General features: G+C 39.7%; 3 protein-coding genes and 1 long non-coding RNA gene across 4 annotated transcripts; 2 read left to right on the top strand and 2 right to left on the bottom strand.

Moving 5' to 3' along the window:
- Nucleotides 1-56: 56 nt before the first annotated feature.
- On the bottom strand, nucleotides 57-2,381 carry LOC145497799 (hepatic leukemia factor-like). The gene is made up of 2 exons (XM_081477661.1): nucleotides 2,268-2,381; nucleotides 57-1,831 (listed from the first exon to the last, which is right to left on the bottom strand). Exons 1-2 carry the CDS (start codon nucleotides 2,302-2,304, stop codon nucleotides 1,131-1,133), a joined length of 738 nt encoding a protein of 245 aa, XP_081333787.1. The 5' UTR covers nucleotides 2,305-2,381; the 3' UTR covers nucleotides 57-1,130.
- Nucleotides 2,382-4,871: 2,490 nt separating this feature from the next.
- On the top strand, nucleotides 4,872-20,278 carry LOC145497841 (uncharacterized). The gene is made up of 3 exons (XR_014050734.1): nucleotides 4,872-5,800; nucleotides 19,325-19,407; nucleotides 20,218-20,278. It is a non-coding gene; the product is annotated as an uncharacterized LOC145497841 (long non-coding RNA).
- On the bottom strand, nucleotides 9,099-11,585 carry LOC145497404 (uncharacterized). The gene is made up of 2 exons (XM_081477214.1): nucleotides 10,312-11,585; nucleotides 9,099-9,515 (listed from the first exon to the last, which is right to left on the bottom strand). Exons 1-2 carry the CDS (start codon nucleotides 11,410-11,412, stop codon nucleotides 9,099-9,101), a joined length of 1,518 nt encoding a protein of 505 aa, XP_081333340.1. The 5' UTR covers nucleotides 11,413-11,585.
- LOC145497371 (uncharacterized) lies at nucleotides 12,482-13,681 on the top strand. Its single transcript, XM_081477189.1, has one exon. It carries the CDS (start codon nucleotides 12,529-12,531, stop codon nucleotides 13,300-13,302), a length of 774 nt encoding a protein of 257 aa, XP_081333315.1. The 5' UTR covers nucleotides 12,482-12,528; the 3' UTR covers nucleotides 13,303-13,681.
- Nucleotides 20,279-23,612: the final 3,334 nt, after the last annotated feature.

Genomic DNA, 23,612 nt, shown 5'->3' with positions numbered 1-23,612 from the left:
TTACATGATGGCAGCACAAAATCCAGTACTGGAGCAAATCAACCCATCAGTCTGCCGGATCAGGGTTATCATTGTGGCACTGTTTAATAATCCCTGTAGTTTGATTATTTTTGTTACAGAAATATTAGATCAAAGATTACAGCCATCATAACAGCTTATGCAACACGTACAAGGGAGGGGGGGCTTCCTTTGCACACCAAAATGGAAGCAACACCCCTTACTAGAGAAAATGTTCCTGCTTTATTATTTTCACCAATGGTGACTGAAAGGACGGCCCATCATTTGGAAATTCAGTCTTAAATTAAGTTTGCACTCTTGCATCAATCATAACCAGCAAAGTATCATCACTTGGAACTTTGATTCAAATAGTCTACTATGTTTTATGTCATTAGCTTCCTACAAAGAGCCTCATTACTCCATGTTCATAATGTATATACATCATAATGCATGTATTACTTATTAGAAACCTTAAGTATGGTTAAAGACTAGACTTCACCAGTGACAGTGCAGTACTAGAATGGAATTTTGTTATGTACAGATTGTTACCTAATATGGGCATCGTTACTTCAGCCAGAGGTTCCCAACCATCTGATCAGAGAGTTTTGCTCAAACAACAGTATAAAGTATAATCTGGATGGTGCTCTGGGGGGAGGGATGAAAGGGAGGGTAAATCCAAACAAAGGTACAGATATCTTCCGCACAATACAGTGGTGGAACGCAAAACATTTGGTACGGGTGGCAAACAATGGGTCTCACATTTCCCAGATCTGGCAGTCTCTCTTTTTCTAACAGCTATGTGCACTTGCAGTCAGACTCAACATTTTACAAAGTTAAGAAAGTCACAAATTCCTGATTTCATCGAGTGTCTTTACAAAGGATGCCTTACTGCCTTTATGGTTTAATGCCTCATGCTCCCATTTTTAAAGTCTCGGGCTTGCAGAGAAAAATGCAAGTCGTACCATCTCGCAAAGTCTTATATTTACATTCACCAGCCTGTATGTTCAGTCTATTTACAACAAGTTCACTCAGAAACTTAGGGTAGTACAGAGCACGAGATGTAACAAGTTGTTATAAATTACTGTCACATTGTAGTTATAACTACATCGCAACTGTACATTGTCCGTGTTTTATCACATATCTGCACCTTGGAAGTGAGCAAGTTTCTTTTCAAGCTCAGAAGCTTTCATCCGTAGCCTGCGCACTTCCTCCTTGAGATTGGCATTCTCCCTCTCGAGCATCTTGAATTTCTCCGAGACTTCGATTTCCTTCTGACGTCTCAAGTCTCTCGACCTTTTGGCGGCCACATTGTTTTTTATTCTGCGTTCCCAGTATTTTTCGTCTTTTTCTGATTGACTGAAGAATTTCCTATCAGCCTTCTTTGTGATCGGCAGAGGGTTGTACACATATTTGGAATTGCGACGCCTTCGTACCGGTGTTTTGCCCGGCTCGGGACCCATGGCTTCGGGGTGTTCCTGCCTGGTCACTCCAACTGTTTTGCACCACTGAATGATTGCATTAGTCTCTGGTGGCTGAGAAGTGTTCACTTGCAGGGATTGAAAAACGGCTGGATCGACTTTCAAAGGAAGAGAGGACATTTTCGACAACATCATCGACGTCAACACACTTACATCGGCAGCCGCCTTTGAGAAATCTGGTATGGGAGGAACCTCTGCTCTGGTATTTGTGGTAGCGACTGTTGAATTTTCCTGTCCGTTCTGCGTTTGTACGGACAGAAATTCGTCCAAATCCATGTAATCCGGGGGGAAACTACTTCTCGTAGAAATCGACAGCGTATCAACACCAGAGTCACTCGACTCGCTGTCGCCATCGCCTGGAAAATAGAAAAGCCAGTTACGGATAAGCAATTACCAAATCACGGGTTAGCACTACGGTTAGTACAAAAGTTGTTGACGGTTGGAAAAGAGAATAACACAGGGTAGCCCAATGGGCAGAAAAAATCAAAACAACTGGCTATTTCGAGCGAGGTTCAAACCAGCGACGTTACCACAGCCAGAGGGAAGAAATGGGTATATGTGTGATAATGTAGAGCCTGCTAGAATTGAAAAGTCTTTCTCGTACTCGATCTCGTTGACGATTTAGTCCCATGGTCCATCAAGCTAGTAACCTCAAGTTAAATGTAAGTCGTAGAGTTAGGCACAACTTTTCTGCTCTAGACACGATGTAAGCTTCAACTTCGCACACTTCAGCCCGTGACTTCAGTAGACGAATATAAATCTTTGTTATAGTTCTAATTCACCAAGACTTACTTTGGTTAGGGGGAGCTGAACTCGAACGGCTAGACATAGTCAATCGTAATACTCCCAACAGAATGTACACTCATTTGCGATCTACAGGAATAACTCGATACGAATGTCGTCAACAAGATTCCAACAGCTCTTCCATCCTTCAGATGGAAAGGAAATGTGCGATATGATTGGTTGTCACGTTACGGCACGTGCAGCTGGTTTCCTTACATAACAAATATGGCTTCCATATTCACGTGCAAACAGTTGTTATATAACGTTTTTAAACACGCGATCGCGAAGAAAATAGTATAAAATAGAAAGGGAAATGAAATATTTCAGTGCTGTGAAAAGATTTAGTCCATTTTTAAGTGTATGATTTAGTATTTTTCTTACCCTAAAAAATATGTTATTGCACAATTAGGGGACTGGGCACGAGAAACGTGACTTCGCACGCGACACCATTCTCGTCCCCAGAACCCTCTGTCCCAGGTACGGTGGTGTGCGCACTAGGACCGCGATGCACGCTGGTATTAGCTTCGTTTCAGGTCATTTGCTCGTTGGGTCGGCATCTTGGGGACACTGGGCGCGATCCATTCAGCCAAAATTTCCGGGCTGAGGTTCAAACATTTCTTGTTGTCCAATGGATCGCAACGGGTCCGAACGGCTCGTTCCATTCCACTCGCAAAACGAGTTTCGCGCTCATTTAAGATGGAGGATGTTGGATCACTGTTTCTCGTATTAAAGCTAGATAACGATTTGGACGGTGATATATGGCAAGCCGTTTGTAGCAAAATTCAATCCTTGCAATATATGTTTAATCCTTTAAATAATGGTTTTATTTAAACATATAAAAAGGCATTCAATCCAATGGCAAATAAAATTTTTGGTTCAATTCAATCTTTTAATTTTCGTGATTCAATTCAATACCTGGAATATTGATTCAATCCAATACCTGAAATATTGATTCAATCCAATACCTGGAATATTGATGCAATCCAATACCTCGAATATTGATTGAATCCAATACCTCGAATAATGATTCAATCCAATACCTCGAATATTGATGCAATTTTCCTGGGCCGAGCGCGGCCAACAGGAGCGAGAGTAACTGAGCACTAGAGAGCACTGAAAACATGGCGGGCGAAGGAGAACTAGATTTAGAAGTCAAGTTTCCTAAGTTTCTTGCAGACGTCTTGGATAAAACGGGAATAATTTTTGAGAATTTTGACTCAGAAGTTGCAGAAGTGCACGCCGAAGTTCTTGATCAAACCATTAGTCTGCTTAGGTAAATAAGGCATTGCTACAACCGAGACACAAGGGACACGGAGAATTTAGATTCCATTACTGTCGCTTTTGTAGATGTGCTCAGTGTGTTGCGTAGCAGAGCTATTACTCCGTCAATTTTTACTGCGGAATCCATTACGATAGAAAGCGAAAAAAGCGGAAATCATGGAAGATCATTTCTAATAATTTCTAATAATTTGTACTTAAAATTCCTGTTGAGGTGCTTGAGAAACTTTGAGGACTAGGATTCATCTGGACAACAATAACAGAGATGATTGGAGTTTCGAGATGGACAATTCACAGAAGAGTAACAGACGGTATGGCTTAGAAGGTATGAGGGGTTTCGACAGCTTATCTGATAAGGAACCGAAATCAGTCAAGAGTACATTTCTAACCACGGGAGTGCTACTGGATATAACTTCATTGCAGGTTTCTTTAAGTCCATTGGGTTACGGGCTCAACGGAAAAGAATAAGAGAAAGGTTAACAAAATTAGATCCCCAAACTACTGTCTTGAGATGGGGTGCGTAAATTCGCTTTGGCATCTGGATGGACATCACTCTCTGATCCGATGGAAAATACTAATTCACGGCTGTATAGACGGATTTCCTCGGAGAATAAAGTTTTTGAAATGTAGTGCCAACAATAAAGCAGAAACAGTTCTTGAATTGTTTCTGGATGCCACTAAGAGAGACGGCTAATTTTGGTCTTGGAGAGTATGAGTATATCATGGTGTTGAAAACGGTGTGTGCGATACAATGGTGCAGGTTAGAAGAGAGGAGAGGGGCAGCTTCACTGCAGGGCCATCAACACAACCAACGAACTGAAAGATTGTGGAGGGATGTTTTCCGTTGTGCTTCCCACTTGTACTTTTAAACTTTTTATAGTATGGAATTGTCAGGCATCCTGGACACTGATAATTCAGTGCATCTTTTCACCTTAAACTTAGTTTTTCAACCAAGGATAAACCAAGCTCTTTGCCAGTTCACTGAAGCTTTCAACCACCAAAATGTAAGAACAGAAAAAAAACTGGTTGCCATACCAAATGTGGCTTATCATATGATGCAGCCTGAAAACCCCCTTTCAAATGGAAAGTCATGATTTTGAATACTATGGTGATGATCCTGATGGTCCAACTCCATTGGACTGTGATAACAATGTTGTAGTTGAAGAAATTGACCTGGGACAACATGATTCAGTGCAGTCATTTGTATTGGAAAGGGTAGATCCCTTAAGAGAATCAAGTCAAATGGGAGTAGACATCTTCCAAGAGGCTCTACAACTAGTGACAGTTAAACTTGGGCAACTGACAGTTGCATAATACTACATGCGTGTGGGCTGGGTAAAGGAGATTATGGCCCCACTTAAGTATTTTTGCAACTCAATTCACAACAGAAAACCTCACCCTGTATCAAGTAAATTATTTTCTCATCTTTCTTTTCATTGATATACAAAACTCGGAAACTGCTTGAATTACAGAATGCCTAACGTCTAGCTAGCAACACAACTAAACTGAAGAGAAATCAGGGCATTTTATAACTGCCATGTGCACTACTCTGCCTTGTAGATTTTTCAGGTGCTTATCAAAACAGATGTTAAAATGTTGCAACGTTAATTTGTTATCTTATTTTCAAAAGTACCCAGGACACAAGACTAAATTCTTGGTGCAATGGCGTAATGGCTACTAACAGGTCTCATGTCACTAGCCAAAACTAACTTTGCACCAGCCAGCCTTTTTAATACACAGTTTCACTGACTTTTTTATAAGAGTGGTCAATCTTGGACATTTCTTGTTACATCTAAAATGTTAATAATAATCACTAAGAAAATTTCACTCCCACAAACACGAATCCTGCTTTTCTTGAATATGCTTACCGGCATGTTCAATCTTTGATATACTTCTATCAGTGTTACCATTTTCTTTTATCTCCATTTAATAGTTAAATATTTATATGCTTATTGAGGCAATTATTTCCGTGAAATCCACTCATAGTTTCCCTGTTTTCATTAGTTTCTATCCTCTTCAGTTTTACTTTCTCAGGATAATTCTCAATTTTGTTTTCATCCAGTAGACCAGTACTCCATTCCATTATGATTGTCACAATGGCTAGTGAAAGTGCAAAATCTACTATTCAAAACTGAAATGTGTGGCTAGTGGGCAGTAGTGTTAGCCTTGAGCCCTGGGTACCCGATAATATTCACAACAAATTGGTGCAATGTTTGTCATAGAATATCAAGAAAAACATCGCTTTTAGGAAAGAAGTACCACAGGTGGGTTAACTAAAGCAAAACATGAGACAACAACATTGAAAAACTTAAAACACATCCCAATGTTCAATGATTGCTGTCTTGTAAAATGTTAAGGTTCTTATTTCAAAAATAACATAAAGCCAGGTTAACACAAGCAGTTTTTGTGAGAAAAATGTTTGACTGTCTACATAGCACAGCAAAAATTTTGTTTACAGTTCAAAGTTTAGTGTGCCAGTAATGATCGGACAGCAGAAATATGCACAATACTAAAGACCAATGTGGTAGCACAATTTGCCACAGTTTATATTATTTGCCACCAAAAGCTAGCACACACAGCTTTTAATAAACAAATATGTTTGTCACATAAAAATTGGTTAACTTACATCTACAAAAGCGACAGTAATGGAATCTAAATTCTCCGTGTCCCTTGTGTCTCGGTTGTAGCAATGCCTCATTTACCTAAGCAGACTAATGGTTTGATCAAGAACTTCGGCGTGCGCTTCTGCAACTTCTGAGTCAAAATTCTCAAAAATTATTTCCGTTTTATCCAAGACGTCTGCAAGAAACTTAGGAAACTTGACTTCTAAATCTAGTTCTCCTTCGCCCCGCCATCCAGGTGATCTGGTGACGTCATTGCGCGAGACTGGAGAGAAAACTTTATTGCCGTATCCCATAAGGCGGCCCGTGCGTAGTCGTGAGTTTGCATTTGAATGATGGCGGTCACTGCCAGAGCGAGTGTTGCTTTTCAGAATTATTTTGTCTTGTCTTATACCGCGCTTGGAACTCGGAATTGTGCTGTAAATATGAGAAGTGTTGATTTGGACAGTTGGGAAGTCTCTTTCGACGGTGAATCTTTTCGATTCTACACTTGGATGGAAGCGATTGAGTACTTGAATCGCACGACATGCAGCGCTGGCGGCATCGCATTGTGAGCTTGAAAATCACTTGGTGTTTTACTTCAATTTGCTTTTAATAGTGTACTTTCTATACAGTATTAAAGGTACTGTATTCCATCGATCTCTAGTTTGCCTTTGTTTAGTCATTCATTTTATTATTATCGTATGTCGGCCACCGCACTACTTCGGTCGACCATTCGATCAAACGCTCTCAAACTCAGTAAAGAAAAAAAATTAATAATCTGAATGGCACACGCCAAGAATTGCTAGAAAAGATTGGCCTGACCTTTAATGAATTTGGAGAGGTAGTTGTGGGCTATGTTGACATTGAGAATTACATTACACTATTTCTAAGTCAGTCAGGTGTACAGAGTGCAGTTACAACACCAAACAACAGCATCATGATGGTTTCCCATGGCTGAAATGGTCACGCCATTTCACAGGGGAGAAAAGTGTCAGAGTGAAAATCATCGAGCCTTATAATTTACTGAGCACAGTGTAACAGTTGCTCTTTGGTTGGGAAATGATGACTATGACACTGTCCAAAAATGCACAGGGGCAGTTTATGAACAGCTTACACAACTTCAAACAATCAAACATGCACTAACCCACACCCCTGATTCCCTGGCGTTTTTTGCAAGTATTTCGCGAGCGAAAGCACAAAAATAAACCATATGCGCAGTAACCACAGACACAAGATCAGGTTTCAAGACATCGTTTATATAAAGTTCAATAAATGATGGGTCGAAATATTAAAAAATGTTAACAAAAAGAACTCAACCTGATGTACAAAACTGGTGAGAAAACAAGAAATTATATTATTTCTTTACCGCACGACAAAATGTCCCACAGAAGCAAAGAAAATTGACTTTGCGAAAATGAGTTAATTATTGACTTTGGAGGACAAAAAAACGAAACCAAATACAACTGAATTTCATTCTTGTAACGGCTAACATTTGAGAAAACAACGAAAAATAAAAGCGAAGAACTCTTGTAAAATCAATCTGAAAACAACAAATCGAGAAATTTGGTCGCCACGCGACGAAATATGACGGCGCTGCGAAAGAAAGATGAAAGTCGTAAATCAAAAAGACGACAAAAACAAGCGAATTATTTTGAGATCAGTCGTATTTCAACTGAGTTAAATTAGTGGCCATTTTGATTCTTTTCCCAGCGGTTCTGTAGTAGCTTAATAAGACGCGAAAATATTTGAACGAAGCGAATAAACAAAATAAATAAAGCGCCTGGAGGTCGCCTTAAATTACATATGCAGAAATCCAGCGTGCAAGTTACTGTTTACTTTTAAAACCTAAAATTCCCAAATAGAGGGAACCAAATGAAAGAAATGCGTAAGAAAGGTCAATAACAATACATTTTCATTCAAGCTGAGGCGAAGAAACCTATTTAAAAGCAAAAAATTGTTCAAAATTTTGCACACGTGCTTCGCTGCATGACCACATGCTCAAATTATTCTTTACGCTAACGCTACAGCTTGAGTTTTTCGTGCCGACCGCTTTTCCAAACATTTTAACGCCTGTGGCTTTACCAGTCGTTCCAAAAGTTGAATTCAACTTCGAAGTAATAATGTACATCACCATTTTTGTTCCTTAAGTCCGAAAAGCTGCTTTAAATCTGCGATCTGAAAGCGCTCTGATCTTCATATTTTCGCGGTGGGAGTAACTGCAGAATACCCTGCCATTTCAAAGCTGCTTCCTTGAAGACTGCGGATACGTGGATACGTAGTGGCGAAGACTACCCCTCCCCTAGAAATATTCCAAGTGTATATGGAAGTGGATACGCGGATACGTGGATACGTGGTGGGAAGAGCACCCCTCCCTTAGAAATAATCGAAGTGTATATTGAAGTGGATACGCGGATACGTGGATACGTGGTGGCGAAGAGCACCCCTCCCTTAGAAATAATCGAAGTGTATATTGAAGTGGATACGCGGATACGTGGATACGTGGTGGCGAAGAGCACCCCTCCCCTAGAAATAATCCAAGTGTATATTGAAGTGGATACGCGGATATGTGGATACGTGGTTGGGAAGAGCACCCCTCCCCTAGAAATAATCCAAGTGTATATTGAAGTGGATACGCGGATACGTGGATACGTGGTGGCGAACACCAGCCCTCCCTTAGAAATAATCCAAGATTCGAAGTATTAATGGACGAAGATACTTTGATCCATGAAGTGTAAAATGTTTTAATATTTAAAACCATTTTGACTGTAGCACGCCAATCTGAAATGTAATAATCACATTAACTAATGAAAACTTTTTCGAAAACTATATGTGAAAATATTTTACATAGTTTATATTGATTGGAAAATGTTCTTAACCGATGGAACCAGAATATCATTTACGACAAAAATTAGTTCAAAAAGATATGGGAATGTGTTGTACATAGTTCGTATGATCGTCGTTAATCACTGAAAAAGCCTGAGGGTACATGGCCTCTTGATTCTAACCCTCTCTTGATGGCAGGAGTGACACTGCGATGCGTTGGTAACTGGTATTTTTGCCGAAACTCTGTTTGTGAGCACAGATCACTCGGCCATGTTATTGAATCTGGGTTATTCTTCACAAAAACTGTGACAGGGTTTGTGGTTCGCGGGATCCTGAAGGAAAAGATTTTTCCCATTCCAGAGTTTTCCAAACTGACTATGGCATCTCGAAATTCTGCTTCCGCAATCCCACGCAACTTTCGAGTGGCGCTCTGCTTGAATGCCCTGAAGGTGAAGACAGGTCCGGAGAATAGGATGCAGGCGGTCTTCACTGCTAATGCTGTCGGCTGCGGTTTTTCGTCGTCCAGTGTTGGTGTTATCAACTCGCCCAGGAACTAAAAATATCACATAAAAAAGGGGGACATGTTTGTTTTTGTGGTCAAAAAAATACAGATGTGCGCTACTATACTCGTATGAATTGGAAAGCGTGGTCGTTGTTTTAAAGAACGAATGATTTGTATTCACATTTTTTATTGCTAGGCGCGCTCTTAGGTTCTTCGCTGTGTGATCTTAGGGTAATTTTTTTCGAAGCACAAAATCGGTTGGAAATTCTTTGTGAAATGTGCTATTTTAGCTTATTTTACGTAAACTATCATTTTTAACACGGAAAACATACATTCTGTTTAGCTCTGTTGGGCTCTGACTCTTAAAAGAACGTAGAATGTACTCTCCATGTTACGGGTTATTATTTCCCTTGGTAAAGTAGTCGTTAAAAGACAACACTGCGTACGGTGTAGCACAATGCATAGGTACGCCATTGTGACATTATTTAAAATTACGTGCATTTCAAATTAGTTACCGACTGGGTACGGCGTAAGCGGTCTCGTGGAAATTCGTGTGTATGGCAGGGTATGTACGTGGGGGAGAAATTGCAGAATACCCGGCCACTCGAACTATAAACAAATCTTTAAGCCTTGCTACGCGACTACACAGTTTGTGTATTACTTTCTTTTTTCACGTTTTTAGAACGAGAAATTGACACTTCGCTACTTACGTGACTATGGCTATTCGGCTGCGCGTTTTTGGATGTTATCACGTTGTATTATAAAGGAAGACCTGTGTTTTGTTTACATGTTTTGTATCTCAGAGAGATAGGATGAGGGGAAGTGAAATACGATGTACAATGCTTACCTCAACAAATATTTCTTTCTGTGCTTCGGCCCAAGTAACGTAATCAATGGCACTGAGGAGTGTTGATCTTTCAATCTTGTCTGCTGGCGGTGTGGGTTGTGTATGCTCGAGAAGTTGCGAAGCGACATGGTTGAAGATATGGAGTGCGGCAGCTACGCGCAGAATTACGTCGATCTTTTTTGTCTCTGGCGGGGTCCTGCCTTCTGTAATGGCTTCATTGACTTCTGCAATGAACTCTTCATTGAGACCGTTGACAGTGTCATTTGCCTCTTGCGTCAGTGTGTAGCTTGAGCGCGATGTATGCAATCTAGCGATTTCTATGAATATATCTTCACAATTTGAAAGGGCACTTTCCTTTAATGCTTCCACTGCTTGGTTCGTTTCTTGTGGGGATGGCCTGAGGCATTTTGGAAATGTTATTAAAAATCGGTCAATAAGACCGTGTCCCTGGTCTAATAGCGTGACAAGGCGGGCGGCAAACGGAACTTGTGTAGCACCAAGTATGGAAAAAGGCGTGTTTGATGCAATCTCGCGCGTTCTTTCTGTGGCGTACCTGTATGAAGCTTCCTCTCCAGAAAATAGCTGACACAGAACTTGCACGTCTCCAGTGGCGTTCTCTTCGTCGGACTTCAGTAATTTAAATAAGACATCGTAAATCTCACCGGACAAGAGGAATCCCTTTTTGTTGTCAGCGATTGTCTTTATAAGTCCTGAGGATGTGCACTTTTGAATTACTGGAGATGAGGAATCTGTTTCCCTGACCACTGCAACCATCGGAGAAACAGCACATTCTTTAATGGCTTGTGATTTCCCTGTCGTCGGTGGACCAACGAAGATTGAATAGATGTTTAGAGGCATCTCTTGAGTGCCAGTGACAAGTGTACTTGCTGATCCAGCAATGAAAGTTGTCGTGGTGATAAGACTTGTGGATACGTATCCTGGATTAGTGCTCAAGGAATGAGACTTGTTGACGATCAAGTTCCAAACATTAGGCAGAAAAAGTTTTTCGAACGGATCCGGGAGCGCGATTAAACGTTTTTGAAGTAGTGCCCAGGTGCTGTCTGGTTGTTTTCGCAACTTCGCAAGACGAGAAGAAGACATCTTTACAAGATCAAGTAGTTGTTAGTATTGCCAGTGCAGCTTGACTATGGGCGAGAGAACGTTGTGTAGGATTTATTTGTCGGCATGTTAGCGTATCATTTGCTTTGTTGTTTCTATTGTTGAAACGCTATAGGGGCTTATTGTGTCATAAATGTGCGAAACATGTCATTTTTTTTTTTGACACCAAAAATGAAAAATTGTTGATAATTACAGATAATGAATTTGAAAACATAAAGAGGAATTAGAGTAAAAAGGTATGGAAACAAGGTCATATTTATATGTTTTATTTGTTGGAGGTTTCCGTGCTATTGAATTACCGAGGTGCGATAAAATTAAAGAGAAAGTTGAATTGTATAAGAACGTACGTTTAATAATATTACCGTGAGTTCGTGTGGGGGTAAATGAATATAACAAAAGGAAAGCTATCTAAACCATAAAATATTGTCTTTGGTTGTTTGACTGGGCTGATTTCAATTATTGTTACAGCGCAAAGTTATTATTTGGGTTTTGCCTGTGCCCAGTGGGATTGGTGGTATTGTTTGTTGATGAAGAATAATAGAAGCTCTAACAAATGTCTTCTCTTATGACAAAGCGTGCGAAGATATTGTAAGTGTAATAAACAGAAAGCGGAAGGAATATTATTGATCATTTGTTGTAAATTTTGCATATGAAAAATAGGATAATGCGCTATACGTTTATCAGATGTCTTATAACAAAGCGTGTGAAGTTATTGTCGGTGTAAGAAACAGAAAGCGAATGGAAATATTAATGGTCATTTGTTGTCAATTTGCATTCGGAAAACAGGATAAGGACATTTTGTAATGCGTTGCACGTTTATCAGAAGCGTAAAGAGAAAATTGGAAGAAAATGTACTCTGTGACTCATAAAAGAAAAATAGGAATACAAGTTGGGTGCGCGGCCGTTGAGCGTAAAGAAATAGGTGTACAATGTTCACATTCTATAGGAAGTTATGGAAGGCGTAATAACGAAACTGGTTTCTTGACGTATGATGAACTGCTTCGAAATCACCTTTGGACGAAAGACTACACCATTGAATAGTTAAAAAAAGAAAAGCTTCTTGCGACAAATCGTATATGTGACATTTGCTGTTCCGAAATGAAGCTTCGAGAGTGCAGTGACCGTTCTGATGGTTATGTTTGGGAATGCAGGAGGCAAATTGGACGAAAAAGGCACAGAACAGAAAAGAGCATCAGAGAAGGAAGCTGGTTTGAACAGTCCAACCTGTCCATAGAAGAGGTTATAAAATTTACGTACTGGTGGAGCCAAGGATTAGAGCAATGGCAAATTAAACAGCAACTTGGCCTTGGCTCCCACACTGCAGTGGACTGGGACACGTTTTGTCGCGAACTTTGTGAAGTGACACTGTTTGAAAACCGAGAGAAACTTGGAGGACCTGGAAAAGTTGTACAAATAGACGAATCGAAGATTGGAAAGAGAAAGTATCATCGCGGGCATGTAGTGGAGGGACAGTGGGTTTTCGGCGGAATCGAAGAGGAATCGAGAAAGTGCTTCATTGTATGCGTGGAAGACAGGACTGAAGGGACATTATTGAAGCATGTACAAGAATGGATTGAACCAGGCACCACCATAGTGAGCGACTGCTGGAAAGCGTATGTGAACCTAGATAAGTACGGATACATTCACAAAACTGTAAACCACTCTGTAGAGTTCGTTAGTCCTGAGGGTTATGACACAAATAAACAGGAAGGACACTGGAGGCAGATGAAAGTGAACCTTCCTACGCATGGAAGGAAGAAAGAACATTATTCGTCATATCTGGCCGAATTTATTTGGCGGTATGTTAACCGTGGAAAAGATTTGTTTATCGTATTTCTGAAGGATGTTGCACGTGTTTACAAATTAGAATAGTTGGACACGAAAGTTTGCTTTGAACTAGTATTTCTGATAGTATTTCTGACTAAACGATAAGTGTAATGGTAAAATTGTATTTCTGACAGAACGATCAGAGTAATCCTTTGTTTTATAACCGTTGAACTAGAATTTGTGACTAAAGGATAAGTGTAATGGTAAAATAGTATTTCCGACAGAACTATTAGAGTAGTGTTCTGTTTTTTAATCCGCGAAGTTCATATCCGCGTATCCGCGTATCCGCGTATCCGCGTATCCACTCCTATTGCTCATAGCTTCGTCCCCAGGGTCTCTCTTCTTTCCATCCTCGTATCCGCGTATCCGCGTATCCAGTCAATTTTGGGGGTTAGCTTTGAAGTGGCAGGGTATTCTGCAGTTAAGCCTCGCGGTGGTTGTAGGAAGAAAACCTTCTTCATCAGAAAGTCCTACGGACTCTGTACTACTTGATCTTCCATACTGAGGCCACCTAAGCATTGATTTGTATTTTTCCTTACTATTTTAAAGCCCAAAGCAGTAATTTATCGCTGTTAGGAGTGAAAACAAGACCTTGGAAGTTTTAAGATTTGTCCCCTGAACGCGCCATGATTACCTGCACTTTTCGAGCGCACGATTTTAAGAAGAAAAACCGTCTTTCTAGACAGCAAGCGGCGGAAAATGGGTGGAGCAAACTTTACAAGTAGTAGGACACAAAAAACCTCATAGAATAAAACTATTGTTGGCCCGTGGAAGTAGAGCCTGGAACAACGAAGCTGCGAGAAATGTTGAACAAAGTCCCGTAACTGATCGAGGAATCGCCATTGTTTAAGATCTCTGCGACGACACCAATGAGAATCCGGAGGAAAGATATCCGATTGTACAAGATCCATCTTTAGTTCGAACAGCACAGATGGCTTCCTTGCGTCTTCTGCACACACTCCCTTCAACCAGCAAAGCTGAATACGCCCTCTAAATGTATGGATCAATGGAAAGAAGGTTCAACCACCTCTTGCGGGAGAGAACATGTCATGTGCCCATGTAGAAGGCCCACAAGCCAACTCACTGACTTTGTTGGTCTAGATAAAACGTGTACTAAACTTTTCTTAGTTTAAAAATCTTTAAGAATACTCGGTAGTAAAGTTATAACTCCACTCACAACCAAAGCATGATGAGAAAAAAAGCCTTCCGACTGAAAACTGCCATGTTTATCCTCACAGCGCTATCGATGTGTCGATGGACTACATGCCGAAGGTCAGGACAAGCTCTACTAGGCGCGCAAAGAATTCTGTGCGGTTTTAAAAATAATTGCTCCTTGAAGATGATTGGTTAATTATTTACGTATTGGAATAAAAACGCTCTCTGGTTAAAAATATATTGAAAACATAAGCTTTCGGCTATTAGTCTATAGCCTTTCACGAATGAAAAATGTGGCGCGCAAGCGAAAATATATACGGATGGGGTGCGAAAAATTGAGAATAAAAACAAGCGTGAAAAAAGCTAGAAGATAAAAATGTAAACGAGGCCTGATTACAATAAAATCGAGTATTGCCTAGGCAACGGTTTTGAGTTATTTTCCGCGTCCACGGTTTTTGCTGTGTGCCAAGATTCTAGTGTTTTCCGAACGCGGTAATTACCTTTGTCAATGACACAAGCATTGTCGAAATCAATGGAGTGATTGTTTTGCCACGCATGGTTGGCAACATTAGAGCCATTTGAATAGTTCTTCAAGTTTCGTTGATGTTCCTTTTTTCGGGTTTGGAAGCATCTTCCGGTTTCTCCTATGTAATTCCAAGGGCAGTCTTTACATGGAATTTTGTAAACAACATTACATTGAAAATCTGAGGGTTGTCTGAACTTTGGTGACGGGAATTCTTGTTGAAGGGTTTTAAGTGGTTTGTTGACGACTCGGATATCATTTTTTCGGAGTAATCTTGTGAGGGGCTCGGTTAGGCCGCTGATGTAAGGGAGACATGCAAAACCCTGGTACATATTAGATGGATCAGCCCATTTGAAGAACATAGAAACCAGTTCTTCTGGTGGAGGAACTGTAGATGGGGGTGGCTTCTTATTGAGAATGTTAGAAATAACAGCCGGTGGGTAACCATTAGCTTCTAACGCGACCCTAACATGATTGGTTTCACGTGTTTTTCCTTCAAAGCTGCTAGGGAGGTTGGATGCCCGGAACAAAAACCGTCGACGCGGAAAATAACTCAAAACCGTTGCCTAGGCAATACTCGATTTTATTGTAATCAGGCCTCATTTACATTTTTATCTTCTAGCTTTTTTCACGCTTGTTTTTATTCTCAATTTTTCGCACCCCATTCGTATATATTTTCGCTTGCGCGCCACATTTTTCATTCGGGAAAGGCTATAGACTGATAGCCGAAAGCTTATGTTTTCAATATATTTTTAACCAGAGAGCGTTTTTATTCCAATATGTCTTATCCTGGTTACAGTTCTATTTTTACTAATTATTTACGGTCAGATCACCTGGATGTTTTCCGTGCTCTCTAGTGCTCAGTTACTCTCGTTCCTGTTGGCCGCGCTCGGCCCAGGAAGATTGCATCAATATTCGAGGTGGATTGCATCAATATTCGAGGTATTGGATTGAATCAATATTCGAGGTATTGGATTGAATCCTTATTCGAGGTATTGGATTGCATCAATATTCGAGGTATTGGATTGAATCCTTATTCGAGGTATTGGATTGCATCAATATTCGAGGTATTGGATTGCATCAATATTCGAGGTATTGGATTGAATCAATATTTCAGGTATTGGATTGAATCAATATTCCAGGTATTGGATTGAATCAATATTCCAGGTATTGGATTGAATCAATATTCCAGGTATTGGATTGAATCATGAAAATTAAAAGATTGAATTGAACCAAAAATTTTATTTGCCATTGGATTGAATGCCTTTTTATATGTTTAAATAAAACCATTATTTAAAGGATTAAACATATATTGCAAGGATTGAATTTTGCTACAAACGGCTTGCCATAGTGATATCAATGTTATTAATTATTGTGTGAGCTGTTTCAGTTAACCAGTATAACGGGTTATTTCGAGCAGACCATTCCCAGATATTTGCCTTATGAATTCAAACACCACTTTCGAATGACGAAAAGAACATTTTAAATTCTCAGAGGAAATAAATCGTCTTTCAGAGCCGTTAACAGCCAAAACATACACTTGGCTTGCGAAGCAGCTACAGACTTGTTGTAACTACACATGGATGTACGAGTAACACCATCCATGAAAAGTACCGAACAGCGAGGTACTGGGATTGAGAATGGGTCGGAATGGTCAAATCGATCAGACCGCTCCAACCGAGAAGAGTGGTCCACCTCGAAAGGTGGACCGACTTTTTCGAAGCTTTTCTGGTTGGACCGAACCGATCCATTCAGTTTAAGACCGAAATTTCCGGAAGTTTTGGTTGAATGGATCGCGCCCACTGAAATAACCACTTTGCGTTCAAAGTATCGCTTCTTTTGCAGTCTTTCGATGGAAATCGTGCTTTTAACATGTTTAGGCCTTACAAAATTAACGGTTTCCACAGAAATTAGTTAGGCGACTACCCTTTGGTTTCGTTTAATAGCCACTGAGAACAAACGTCTTTTCCCTTGATTCGAAGTGTTTTCGCAAAGGCGGGGGATTTGAACTCCGATCATCTTTTCAGTTCAAATTCCCGACCCCAGGGAAATTAACCTTGGTCAAAAGAGTGCAAATTCCCCAACCCAGGGATATTAGTGTTGTTCAAAAGAATGCAAATTCTCCACCTCTATCTAGAAAAAGGCATAGGTCTGTCATAACTGAAAAAGAATTACATATCAAAAAGTTGTAAATAAAAGGCTACAAACAACAACTTCAAAATGCAACGTCTGTTTAATATAGAAATGTCACCTAATTTATATTAAAATTGTGACAACTGACTAAACAAGACAGACAACATGGAAATTTTTATCACGACTTATGTCCTACACCATTGTGACATTTTAATTACTTACATTTCAAACAGAAACGATGGAAATAAAATGTTAACCTCTATCTGTAGTAGAAAAATATGAAAAAAGCCCCATAACAGGACTCAAGATCCTAGATGTATTCACTAATTCATATTACAAAACAGTCCTAGGGAAATACGCGCGCTGATTGGTTAAAAATCCTGTTTCTATTAAGCAATTAGATCGTGAGCTCGAGATTTCTATCGCGTGATAGTTGACTCGGGCTGCGCCCTCGTCAACTATCACGCATAGAAATCGAGAGCGAATAATCTAATTGTTTTAGTATAAATCTATCAGTCGTTCAAAACTTTATCTAAATCCTATTCACAGACACTTCGAAATTGCCAAGAAGCGGCCGTCATTTTGTTAAAGAGTGCACACTGCTACGTTACTCACTATCACAGATTATAGTTTACCACTAAATTTTCTCCGATTTTTATTAGTTCAAATTGATCACGTGACGCGATAGTGTTCATCCGCGGAGAGACACTATCAGCCCATAGTGCCCGTCCGAGGAAAATGCCCGGATGGATAGTACTCGTCCGTGAAAATATTTCTGTAAACAAGAGGGCTTATAGAAAATAAACAGTTGAATTTGTATTAAGAGGGTTTTTGTTTGTTTGTTTTTTTTAATTCTACATTTGGCTTTCACGGCTTTCATCTAAAAAAGTTGAAAATAATTCAATATGAATTTTGAACTGGCGCGCGGAAGAAAATTTAGTGGTGAGCAAAAAAGACAATAGAGTGTTTATGTCTCGGAAGTATCGGTCTGATAGTTGCCCCTTGGAAATTTGATGTTAACACTAGCATATTTGCCCTCGAAGCTTCGCTTCTCGGGCAAATATTTGTTTTAAGAACATCAAATTTCCGCGGGGCAACTATCAGCCGATAGTTCCTCGACAGAAACACTCTATTGTTTAAATAGTGAGTAGCGTAGCCAATCAGAGAACGGCATTCGTGATAGCACGCTAGTAGATTTATAATAAAACACGATAGAAACATGGTACATACTTTCTATTTCTTAAATAATACACTGCACATGGCGGGCTCGTAAAGACGAAGTTCAATAATTCAGTTCGTTTTAGTACTAACCATGCTTAGAAACAACATGCATTGCAAATTGAATGTATGAAGGTGAACACAGAACACTATCCTGTAAAATGTTTCATAATTTCAATTCATTTGAGCTTGAATTAAAAACAGTCTCATGTTATGTAGGATTCAGAAATTTGTTTTCATACACAACTTTCAAAATACAAATCAGTGATGTTTAGCAATTGAGTTAAAAACTAAGATCTGTAACAAAGGTCTTGTTTACAGAATATCTGCAACAATGTTCAGTTCAACACCAAACTTCTGAGCATCTCATGCACAACCAGCGATCTGCAACATTGTCTGCCTTCCAATTCTGTATAGTTTGTTTCCAGTCATTCTCGTCATGGCGGATATCCAAGATGGCGTCGGTAGGGCCCAGTCTACTAACGGTTGAAGTCAAAAGTTCCAACTCCCGGGACTCGGCGAAAGAGTTAAAGTCCCAACCACGGGCAGACTTATTATGGCAAAACCCCCGCCTGTGCACGGCCTTCCCCCCTCCAGCGGCTTAACATTGATAGGTGCATTATTTGGAAGGCGATAGGGTGCTTAAAGAACTACCGCGTACTGTGACATCAGAATCAGTACTGCAGTACAAACAAATTACACATTCGATGCGGTTAAAACTGAACCAGTTTTGACCATAGTTAGTATGTTTTGACGTACGTTCAATTGCTATAACTTACGAGAACATACGGGTTTTCCTAGTTCTAGAAGAACACAGAATCAAATATCTCCTGAGCAAGAAATAAAATTTTCAAAGAGTTGAAAAATGTGAAATGTAAGTGCTCAACCCGACATGTGTGACCTCAATAGCACAGCCAGTAAACAGTAAAAAAGGAAATTTTCGTTCAGTGGAAACGACGACAAGTTGCTGGCGCATACTGTTGCATCACATTCGCCGTGTAGGAAAACATCTAAGCTTTTGATTAATTGTACTTTTAGGCCAAGCACCAGTACCTGAAAGCCGTGAGCGACCTAAAGTTTCGACCTACTTGACAAAGACACTCAAAGGCTCCCTGAGCCAGGTAATGGATGAATAGGCCAATCCCAAGTTTACTGTTGCCTCTTTGGCAAAACAAGTCTTTGTGCGAAACTATTCGTATGAAAATGTATGTCACTTGTATGTTCATTCTCATGAAAATCAAGTCATTTTCATATGAAACGTTTTGCACAAGCCCTCATTCTGAAAAGGAAGCAAACAGCAACTTAGAAGTGGAAGTTAAGTCTACATGTGTGCCAAGCGGCCCATCAGGCCAGCTCTTTTTCCAGTTTCTGTAGCATGAAGCCACTAGGAATATTTCTACTACCCCCTGAATGGGATGCTAGTCCATCGCAGGGTTAACCCCCAACATTAAATTTGCCAGTACCTATTTATACACCAGAGTGTATAGAGGCACTGTGAGAGTAAAGTGTCTCGCACAAGAACACAATACAATGTTCCCAGCCAGGGCTCGAACCCACACTGCTTGAAATAGAAAAGAAATGCAAAAATCAAATAACAGGTTGTATACACAGACTGCTTATTTTAATTAATTTTTATTGGAACTGTAACATTGTTATTAAATTAAATTGTACATGACATGATGTAGTGTCAAACAGTCCCTTTCAAAATGAAATCATTAAATGAGATTTCACCATATTCACCAATCAGTCCAAAATTGACACCTAGTCACTGAAGTTGGTTATGGTATATGTATATTACTAGGGAGTTGGCAGCACATTTTGGGTCAACGTAAATTGGTTATGGACCTTGTTCAGTTAACATTACAAAACAACTGAGTGTAACAATAATATCATGCAAAAATTATAATACATGATTTTAACATTTATTTTAGACAATCAACTTGAAAATGCCAAGACTGCCAAGAGTATTTTGCCCGAATTCCACAAAATCTTGTTTACTTTAAGCTATATCAAATATAAACAATTTGATTTTAGTTTGCTGGTAAATGGGAAATCTATAGAAAGAAAAGTATTTCCTTCAATATTATAAGAATTTCAGACAGTTTTGTTTCAATCTTGAACCCAAAGTGAAGGGGATGTTTTTATTTACAACTCATAAGTTTTTTTTTTACTATATAACTATGTCCATGGGGAGGAGGATGAGAAGTAACAAACTTTTATAACAGGAGGCTCTGCCCAAGGTCAAAACCCTATCCAATTTACATAGTGTTTTTGACAGAAAAGGCTTCTCTTTCATATACATGTGGCTTCTAGCTTGAACCACCTTTCACAAACCTAATGTGGCCCCACTACATCTTATTTCTGGGATAAATAATTAATGTTTGAAATCCCTGTCCTGTTAAGTCTTAGAATAACTCCAGCCTGAAAAAAGGGCACCTTTAGTCAACTACAGTGAGAAGCCCCCCCCTCCCCCCCCAGCTTGGTGCAATCAATAATAAGGGTACTACATATTGTAGTGTATGTAAGTAAACTAACAATAATTTTCTTTCTTGGTAACACAAATCATGGTATTTTATTCCTACATATCTTGGTAATTGTTTGTGCTTATCTTGCTAACAATACAGTTATATTCAAAAGGATTACAGATATGTCTTTTCTAATAGCTTGTTGCAATGGGCCATTCCATTTAATATCCGCACTCCCCCTATTGAGGTATTACTTGAAACCCCCCTCAGATATCATTATTGAGAGGGTACCCCCTTGGATTTAGATAAATTGGCCACCCCTCCCCCACCCAGAAATTTTGCGACTTTAATTTTCATACTTGCAAAACCTCTTCAGACGTCTTCAACATATCATTTATTGGGGAAAGTTATATAAATGATATCTGAGGGGGGTTTCAAGTAATGCCTCAATAGGGGGAGTGTGGATATTAAATGGAATGGCCCAATGATTACAGAACATACTTATGTTGACAGGTATCAAGCATTCTCTTCTCCATAATTATTCCAAGTTTTGATTTCAATTTGCTAAAATCCTTCATTTCACAATTGGACAGCATATCTCTCTCGCAAAAAGTAGATCTACACAGTCTCTTGGACTTAGTTTTGTCCATCCATGATCACTAAAACATTTAGGAGTAAATTTACTCGATCGTACATGTAGGTTGACTTGCACACCATCTCTGAAAAATTGGAATACAAAAGAAGTGAAGTGTGAACGACAACAAAACTAAAAGATACATGTAAGGCAATTCGAATTTCTTACTTGAAGTATTTTAAAATGAGCTTAAGAAATTTCGAACTTCCGTCGGATACTAACACAGAATTTCAGTGTGTGTGTGTGTATACAAAATAAAACAATAACGAAACAATGAAACCAAAACTTAACAAGAACATAAGCTTACCTTGGACTCCACAAGGAGAGAAAGCGAGTGGAAACCAGCAAATTCTCTTACCAAGAGAAAAAGCTACGAGCTTAATTTCCCCCATGAGCTAAGTTAACACGATCCCATGTGACTTTCTGGCTTTCTTGTATCAATTCTTTGACCTCGCCGACCGTGCTGTTGTGACCGATACATCACCACAGTCATAAATACCTCTACCAACTTTCATCTACGTGTGAACAAAAGCCGATAGTCAAAAAACAGCATATTTACGAAAGAGAAACACATGACACCAAAATGCCCGACTTCGATCTGTGATGCGCTCGACAAACTCGTACCCAGGCTCTCCATTTTTCGGGTAAAAATGTACGCCTTTCTAGTCTCGTCAAAAACCTTCCTGAAGACAACTAAACACTATTGGACAAAATCAATACTTAGTAGGGGATGTAGGAGAAAATTGTTTAATTCAAGTTTAATGAATAAATTAATCAGGCGAGCGCCTAAGCTCATGAATTTTACCTTGTTCGAGAAATGCCCTAAGTTACCTTGACAAGCTCTAAATGTAAGAACTCCAATACCAAAATCTGACTTGGCTACTCTCAAAGTTTCCAAATATAACATTTTGGTAAAGAAAAACTGAGCGAAAACCGAGAAAACGATGAACAGATATATCGCAAAAACCCTTAGGATTGCGGTCCAAGTGCGCACAACACCTGCCTCTGTCCTAACGTGTTTTAACGTGTCCCAGTCCCTCTTACCTATACCTGGCGGGGCATTGGCACGAGGAAGGTTGATCTCCAACTAAACGTAACCCCTTCGATAAAATCACCAACAGACCTTCAAGAAATCAAAAACTGGCCGATCGGGTAGAATTTTCACTGAAGTCGTAACGCAGATGTAAATTCCTCTAGCCACTCCAGGTCAAAATTTTATTTCTCTTATAAATTCTCGTTGTTGAAATATGTATGTGTTGAAATATGAGGTCTGTAGGCGCTGCAATCGAGCGCGTTTACTGCACCTTTCAATATACTTGCGGACTCTCGAAGTCAAAACCAAACGATTGCTTTTTTGGCTGCCGCATGGCGAGAACGATGCCTGTTAGAAAATGTATTGATATTTTACTTCAGAGTTTCACTATTATCCATATCAAAATAATGTGTCTTTCGTTATAGAAACTTACTTTCAAAACCGAACGGAAAGTACAAAGTTCTCAAGCTTCTGTCCGAACGGCATAGAATTGTTTCATGAAAAATCGAGACTTGGATATACGCTGTTCCATTCGGCAAGATTTCCGTATAACCCCATACATTTATTATGCATACAGTTCTTTGTTTAAAGTGCCACTGAAACGAAATTTTCGTATGTGAGATTTTTGCTTAGTAATAAAGTTTCAACCTTACTTGGAAAAACTGCAGACTTTTTTTTCGCATACGGTAAGCGAAAACTGCTTTTTCAGCCGTTCGAAATTGGCTGGTTAAGCCCAAAATTGGCGGCCATCTTGGCGCGGCCAAAACAGCCTAGTGACGTCACTGGTTGTATTGCTCTCATGCCGCGCTGAAAATTTAGAGTGATTATGGGAGAAGGGAATACTGTTCGAAGCCCCCCAAAAAACATCTTAAGGACATCTCAGGGCTGTAAAGCAGATAATAACAGTAGCCTTAGACATGAAGAGGTGGAGAGTCGATCCTGGGACTTTTCAGTCTATTTAATTGGATATTTTATGTAAGCAAGCAAACGAGTGGGAGTTCTTAGATCGCAAAATGATCGGGACTCTTAGTGAAATGGCCAGCACTCAATTAAACAATATCTACACTCATAAAGTTAAAAGACATGAAAACAAGAGAAAGCGGCTTTTGAAAATATTATCCGGAGTGCTGCTGCACGAATCGTAGCAACAACGTTTCGAGTTTTCGAGTCGCTTCGCTTCGAGGACGGAAACCG

Source organism: Orbicella franksi, chromosome 9, assembly GCF_964199315.1.
Source record: "Orbicella franksi chromosome 9, jaOrbFran1.1, whole genome shotgun sequence".
In the NCBI taxonomy this organism is placed as follows: domain Eukaryota; kingdom Metazoa; phylum Cnidaria; class Anthozoa; order Scleractinia; family Merulinidae; genus Orbicella; species Orbicella franksi.
Note: the sequence above shows the minus strand (reverse complement) of the source record. Positions and strands in the feature narration are given on the sequence as shown.